At 55.3% G+C, this 7,812-nt stretch overlaps 1 protein-coding gene across 1 annotated transcript in view; it reads left to right on the top strand.

Annotated features, from left to right (window-relative positions):
* Window positions 1-533: 533 nt before the first annotated feature.
* PSTPIP1 (proline-serine-threonine phosphatase interacting protein 1) overlaps window positions 534-7,812 on the top strand; it is a 29,939-nt gene continuing 22,660 nt past the window's right edge. The window contains exon 1 of the mRNA XM_058665500.1: window positions 534-1,003. Coding sequence (XP_058521483.1) covers window positions 968-1,003 — 36 coding nt within the window. The 5' untranslated portion in view covers window positions 534-967. The remainder of the gene's footprint in view (window positions 1,004-7,812) is intronic.

Genomic DNA, 7,812 nt, shown 5'->3' with positions numbered 1-7,812 from the left:
ATGGCAAAGCAGGCAGTTGGAAAGGGTGGTGGTTTGTGGGCAGCCCCTGACTCAGCCCTTTTGCCACCCCTCCAGGCCTCAGGCTCCCCACAGAGAGCTGCTATGGGATGACTAGAGCTTATGTGGAGGAGGGGATATGGAGGCAGGACTGCTGCCATGGGGTTAGGTGCCCATGAGGCCTGGGCCAGGTGTCTACTCCCCTCTCCTCTCCTAGGGCATGGCCATGTCTTTCCCCAGACCAAGAGCTCCTTGAGGGAAGGGAGACATCTGAGGCTCAAAGAGCAGGTGTCCTGGGCTGAGCTGGAAGCAGCGAGGGTTTACTGATAATAGGGTTGGAAAGTGGTCCTTCCCTGCAGTGGCTGGGCTGGGCTGGGCTGGGCTGGGGGAGCCAGCTCTGGGGTCTCTAGGCCCTGCGTGGGTGTCCACACCCTCCGCATGTCCCCAGCTCCCTGGAAGGGGCGAGGAGAGGCAGAGCGGCAGGTGGTGGGCGGGCCGCACAGGGGAGCTGCGCGCCTCCACTTCCTGTGGGCCAGGGCCCTGTTGTCACCCGCCCGCCTCCCTGCCTGCTTGCTTACAAACCTCCCAGTGCAGGCAGGCCTCGGCAGCCCCCCTCTGGTCCTGGCCTCCCTCCTACCCCACCCCCGGGGGCTGGCATCCCCATTCTGGCCCTGGCTCCCGAGGCTGTGCCCTTCATCCCTGCAGGGCTGGCGAGGGCCGGGCTGGGCACAGCTCCTTCCTCATTTTGCTGCCGATCCCAGCCCCAAGTGGGAAACAGCTTGGGCCTTCTGCTGCAGCTCCAGCTCGCTCGGCTCTTGCTGCCGCGGTAGCCTCCTGAACTGTACAGCCGGCGCCACCGGCTGGGCCAGCCGGGGAAGCCTGGCCCGGGGCTCCTGGCTCCTGGCCCTGGGGCGGCCCTGCTTGCAGCTGCAGAGCCAGCGTCATCTTTGCCGCCTGCTGAAGCCCCAAGATGCTGCCCCAGCTGCAGTTCCGAGATGCCTTTTGGGTGAGTGTAGGTGGCCACAAGGGAACGGGCAAGTGAGTGGAAGGACCCTGGGTTCTGGTCTCAGTGGTTGTGGAGGTGGTCTGGGCCACCATACCTTCTGAGTTGTAAGGTGGAGGTGGGGAGAGGACCTGTCCCTTTGGGAGACCCCTTGCCCCCCAGAAGGGGCTTTGGGGGGAGTCCCTAGTGTGTGTGGGTTGGAGGAAAGGCACTGAAGGTGGCCAGAGATGGACCCAGTAAAGGATGTGGCAGACTTGGGTTCGGGGCTTGGCTTTGTCACTTAGGGACCTCGACAGTAAGTGCTCCCATCTAATAAAATGGAGACCAAGATTAAGACACAGGGCCAATGCGAGGTTGTCCATGCACCTTGGGTGCTGTGCCTCTGTTTCCACAATCCCTGCCTGCCCCCTGCCCCCCGCCCCCCACATCCGGGAGATGGGTGGGCCTGGCACTTCCTTGCTTGCTTGCTTGCGTTAGGCGTAGGTGTGAGTTGAGAGCCCTGCCTCCTGGGGGCTTGGCCCAGGACACCCTGTTTTGGCTCTGGACCTTCAACCTTGCTTCTGCCCCTGTCCTCCACTCGATGCCTGCCACCTGCACAAGCAGCTTAAGTCCTCTCTAGGGACAACTGGGGGATGCAGGTGACTGTCACAAGGGTCTGCCCTCAGAGCTGTGCCACTGCCTTTGGCTCAGCTCCAGCCCACAGCCGCCCTGGGCCCCCTCTTGCAGTCGCAGACAGGAGGATGAGAGCTCTGAAGGCAGGGCTGCCTTGTTTTCTAGGCGGGCTGTGCCTGGGGCTGTGGCCAGTGTGCCCCTGGCCAACTTCCCCTGCATTTGACCACATGGAGGCAGGCCAGGGGGCCCCTGCCTGGGGAGGGGACTGTGTGCCTCTTTGAAGCCCCAGCTTTTCCATCTTGCCAAAAGGTCCTGAGAGGCTGATGGGGACCTAGCTGGCCAGTGCGGGGCAGGGGTCAGGGTTAGGGGACGAGTGAGGCATAGGAGGCAGGGCAAGGTTCAGGCCAGGAAACCCAGGCTGCTCTGGTACCCAGGGCAGCCAGGAGCCCCTGTCGGCTCCATTTGCAGGATTGTGCCCCAGCCCAGCACCCCAGGGCCTTCCTTCCCTCCTCTGGTAGAGTTGTTGGGGGAGCAGTCTACAAGGGAGAAGGGTGTGGTGGTAAGGGCGGTGCCTTCTGAGTCCTGTCACCCATGCTGCACCTCTGTCAGCTGAGGGCTTCACAGGGGCATGGGGGTGGGGACAGGGCGGCCTCCCTCCACCCTGGCTGACTTCCTGTCCTGGGTTAAGGACGTGGCTGCCCCAAGGCAGGGCCAGAGCACGGGCCAGGTTGAGGGTGGGGGTGAGGGGGAATGGCTAATGGGATTCTCTGGTGCTGAGCACCAACAGGCACCACTGAAGGCCACGGCCAGCATCACCTGTCCCTCAGGAGAGCTGAGGGTCTCTGGGTACTACAGACAGGCCAGGCACTGATTGGGGTCAGAAGCTTAGGTCCCTCTTCTGGTCCCTTCCACCAACAGATCTGAGAACAGGTACAGGTGTTAACCCTAATATCCACATGCAGAACCAGAGACTGAGATTAGGCCCCCTGGGGGCTGGTCCTCTATTCTACTCCCTGCACACCTCTCTCTGCATCTGTAAGCCTCAGGCCCACATCTGGGAGAGATGGAGTGGGGGAAAAGATTTCTGTCCCCATCCCTCCTGCGGGGGAGTGAGGTCAGACCAGAAGGATGGCTGGTGTTTTTAAAGCTCAACTCACAGATGTGGGGGGCCACAGCACCCCGGTGCTCGGGACCAGGACCAGCCTGCTTGGCTGTTTAACATGGCCTCCCCCACCCCGCCCCAGCTGGGCACTGCCACTCCACCCTGCAGCCTGGCACACACCTTTTGGAAAGCCTTGCTTAGGAAGGATCAGGTTTTCACACCACAGCACCTGCTACTTGGCACAGGAAGCACACTGACCCTGTGTCCACAAGCAACTCCTGGTAAGAGGGACACAAAGTAATTTCTGAAGAGCCTGGCATGGTAGCCTAGTGGCTAAAGTCCTCACCTTGCATGTGCCAGGATCCCACATGAGCGCTACTTCATATCCTGGCTGCTCCACTTCCCATCCAGCTCCCTGCTTGTGGCCTGGCAAAGCAGTTCAGGGATGGCCTAAAGCCTTGGGACTCTGCACCTGTGTTTGGGAGACCCAGAAGAGATTCCTATCTCCTGGCTTTGGATTGGCTCAGCTCTGGCCGTTGTGGCCACTTGGGGAGTGAGTCAGCAGACGGAGGAGGGGTCACTTAGGGCCTGATGAACAAGGGAAAGCTAATGGAAAATAACACTGAAAGATACATTTGGGGATGGCTGATGAATCCAATAGTGAGGGTGCTGGTTAAAACACCTGCATCCCATAATAGAGTCCCTTGGCTTGAATCTTCAGTTACTGATTCTAGCTTCCTGCTAAGGTGGACTCTGGGAAGGCAGCAGTAATGGCTCAAGTTAGGTCCCTGCTTCCATCTGCCTCCGTTGAGTTCCAAAATAGTTCTGACACTAACACGAACACGTTTAGAGCAGGCATTTAGCTTGTGGTTGAGATGCTGCCACCCCACCTGGGGGCAGCTGAGTTTGCTCTTAACTTCAACCCCTGGGCTCCAGCTTGCTGCTAACACAGACCCTGGCAGGCAGTGACCATGGCTTCTTAGCCAGGGAGGCCTGCCTTGAGTTCCTAGGCTCCAGTTTGGCCCTAGGCATTTGGGTTATGAACCAGCAGATAGAAACTCTAAGAGAAAACAAAACTATACACATATATGTGCATATACATATATATGTATATGTATACATATATATTTAAAGATGTATTTATTTTGTGCCAAAAACTTTTGAAACCCATGCATAGTTTTTTTTTTAATTAATTACATTGCATTATGTGGCACATTTTTATATGCACTGGGATTCCCCCCACCCCTCTCCAAACCCTCCCCCCACGGCGGATTGCTCCACCTTATTGCATTTCCATAGTTCAAATTCAGTTGAGATTCTTTCATTGAAGGTATTTGCCAAGCATACAGTCCAGCATCTTATTGTCCTGGTAAGTTCAATGGTTTCTTGGTGAGACCATCTCTGGTCTGAAGGTAGAGCCGGCAGAGTATCATCCCAATCAATTAAAAGCCCCAACATAATATTTACAACCAATTACAACATTATGGCATTAATTGACATGGTATTGATTAACCAATATGTTAATAGGAAAATGCAGGTTCTCAACCATAACCTGTGACTTCTTCATAGACATTTCCATTTTGGTTTATAGTCAACCGTGTTCTATACACCTTAAAATGGCTTAGATTGCTATTCAACTGTCTCATGCCTATTTTAATTTTAGTATTTAGCAGTTTATAGCATTGAAGCATGGTTTCTCTGAACCTGGCTGTTTTTTAGGTGGCCTAACTCTATAACAAGACATATGCCAACAGTTTAGGTGAACAGTTTTAGGAGGGGTGTGCAGAGAAATCTTCAATACCGCTGTGAGGAGTAACTAATCTTTGTGTTCCACCCAGTGAGTTATAACTGCATCCCCGCTGACCGTTTCCTGTCTAAGCTTTCCTTGTTATTCTCTGTCTATCTATTCTAGTTTGTTTGTTTGTTTGTTTTGAGGGGGGAAACCCATGCATAGTTTTTACATGAACCATGGAGTTTTCGGATCTCTCCTATGCATGCATTCCAAATAAACCTATCATACAATCCCCCTCGGCGCATTCTGTTTGAAAGTCTCCATGTGCCATGGTGATGGGCATGTTACTATCCCTGCACTGGTGAGGCAGCCCTTGCGGATGGCTGGCTGCCCCCTGGCCAGGGGAGGGGCGGACACCATGCCGACAGCAGCTGTCCCAGCTCAGCCAGTCAGTGGAAGGCCAGCGTAAGAACTGGTGCAGCCCTGCAGCTCGGGGGCCTGGGCTGCTTCAACTCTCATCTTGGCCACACGTGATTTATTTTGAGCCTTTCAGCTACCGCAAACCAGCCTGCTGGGGTACAAAGGCGGCGTGCTGGCTGCCGTGGGAGGGAGAGAAAATTTGATTCATGCTATACATATCTGCTATAAAGAGTCTCACTGCTTTGCAGGGAGATGTGGCTCTCATGGGGCAAGCATTCTAGAAGGACTGGGCTGAGCATAAACCTCAGGCGTCCAAGGTAATGCGGTCTCCTCTGCCCTGAGCCAGAGGGACACAAAAGCCCAGCTGAGACAGGGTGCTGCTCTTCTTCCCTGTGCCCCAGGACCTGCCCATCACAGCCCGGGAGCTTAGAGCTCCATCCGGATCTCCCACATGGGAGGCCATGGACTTGGCCATCATTGTGCCACCCAGGTATGGTAGCAGGGAGCTAGATGGGGAGGAATCAGGACTTGAACCAGGTACTCTGATATGGGTTGGGGGCATTCTGAGTTGTGGCCTAACCTCCTGTGCCTCTCTGGATGCTGGAGCGTGAACTGGACAATGCCCCTCAACCGGCGCAGGGTGCGAGCCACTGGGGGTACAGGTGCCATTGGCCTGGGTTCTCCCATCGATGTGAGGTCATCACTGTTCCCCTGGGCCAAGCTGGGAGGAACCAATGATGGGGAGGCCCCGGGGCTGGGCCTGGGGATGACTCACCCAGGACCACAGGGGACTGGGGTGATGCTGGGCCTTTCTGTCCCTCAGCATCACCTTCCCCATGTTCTAGGCTCCTTCTGCTTCCTGGGCCTGAGTCTTTGAGCTTCCCAGTTGAGGAAGTGACTGAGGACCTAGGGGTCCCCCCGCTTTGGTCTGTCCTCAAGCTGCCCGTCCCCATCTCAGGGCCTGCTTACCAGAGCCCAGGACATCGGGAATGGTTGGCAATGGATGGGCACCTGCTCTGTCCTGGGTACTTAACATGATGTGGACACCTTCTTTAAAAAAAGAAGAAGAAGAAGAAGAATTTAAAGGCAGAGCAACAGAGAGAATCCTCCACTCACTGGTCCACTCCCCAGATGACTATAATAGTCAGGGTTTGGCCAGGCTGCAGCCAGGAGCCTCCTCTGGGTCTCCCATGTAGATGGCAGGGCCACCTTCTACTCTTTCCCCAGGCCATAAACAGAGAGCTGGATCAGAAGTAGAACAGCCAGGACTCAAACCAGCACTCACACGGGATGCCAGCATCACAGGTGGTAGTTTTACCTGCCATGCCACAATGCCAGCCCCTTCTGAATCATTTTGAATGCTTTCATCTGCCGCCTTCCAGGTGCATTAGCAGGCAGTTGGATGGGAAGTGGAGCACATGGGATTTGAACCAGAACCCACATGGGATGCCTGCGTCACATACGGTTTTTAGCTGGACTCCATCGTGAGCACTGTGGGTTCCTTTTCTTCAGCTTGCTGTGGTCAGCGGCTGCCCGGCTCTCCCACCTTTGAACTTGGTGTGCACACTGTGGTTTACCCTTCCAGTTCTCTCTTGTTGTTTGTTGTTCTGGAGTTCAAAGTTTCCCAGGGGGATTTACAGCCTTCTCTGGGGCAAGGAACGGGCAGGGTGGGACCATGAGGACTGGAGGGATTAGGGCTGAGTTGAGGGCAGGGCATGCAGCGTGACCCAGTCATGGCCTTGAAGGTTTATGAGATCAGTTACAGGGGCATGTCTGCTGTAGCCATGGGGGTGCAGATGGCGCGGTACACAGGGGGCTTTATTTCCAAGGACACTCTGAGAGCCATGGTGCATCTTGGGGGTGTGTAGGGAACACCCTGTGCACAGTTGAGGGTATTCTTTTTTTTTTTTTTTTAAGATTTTATTATTATTGGAAAGCCGGATATACAGAGAGGAGGAGAGACAGAGAGGAAGATCTTCCATCCGATGTTTCACTCCCCAAGTGAGCCGCATTGGGCACCAATCTGAAGCCGGGAACCAGGAACCTCTTCCAGGTCTCCCACGCGGGTGCAGGGTCCCAAAGCTTTGGGCCATCCTCGACTGCTTTCCCAGGCCACAAGCAGAGAGCTGGATGGAAGTGGAGCTGCCGGGATTAGAACCGGCGCCCATATGGGATCCCGGGGCTTTCAAGGCGAGAACTTTAGCTGCTAGGCCACGCCACCGGGCCCCAGTTGAGGCTATTCTTAACAGCAGGGAGCCACACAGGGAATTGGCAGAGCTGGTGGCTGTGGGCATTGGTAAGCAATTTTTAAAAATGCGGTTTGATTTTCAATTCCTATAAATATATGGCTTCTTAAAAAAAAAGTGATGCCAAAAACAGGCATGAGAAGAAGGGAGTTCAAATTCCATGACTGGGCTTTTTTCTGAGTCCCTGCTGTGTCCTCTGTGACATGCCCAACTCTGCTCCAGCCACGCCATAGTGTGTCCCCCCCCACCCCCCACGAGGCAAGGTGCCAGGGTCTTCCTGCTCCCCAGGGCAGAAAGAGGAAGACATGGTCAGGCGTGCTGGGGCAGTCAGGACTACCTTTGCTGCTAAATTGTGCCCAGGTCAGGCTGTCCTTGCATCAGCTGTGGTCCTTGATCCTTTCATATTACCCCTGCCGCTTTGGTGGAGGTGTAGAAGAAGAAAGATGTGCCCTCCTGCTAGCTTCTGGTGTGTGAATGCCATTCAAAGGAAATGATTTTAAGACCCCAGTAAGCAAGTCCTGCTTTCAAGGCCGATGTGGTATTTTTGAGCCGAGCTGTGTGGTTTGCTGCCTAACCTCCTCACACCCTGTGCACCTGCTGGCCGTGACTCCGCCCCCTCCCCGGGGTGCGTGAACTCGGTTTACCTGTGTCCCCATTCAGCCAGCCAAGGCGGGGCCTCTGGGGACATGAAGGACACTGT

Source organism: Ochotona princeps, chromosome 6 (assembly GCF_030435755.1).
Source record: "Ochotona princeps isolate mOchPri1 chromosome 6, mOchPri1.hap1, whole genome shotgun sequence".
In the NCBI taxonomy this organism is placed as follows: domain Eukaryota; kingdom Metazoa; phylum Chordata; class Mammalia; order Lagomorpha; family Ochotonidae; genus Ochotona; species Ochotona princeps.
This window is presented reverse-complemented; position numbering and strand designations above follow the sequence as displayed.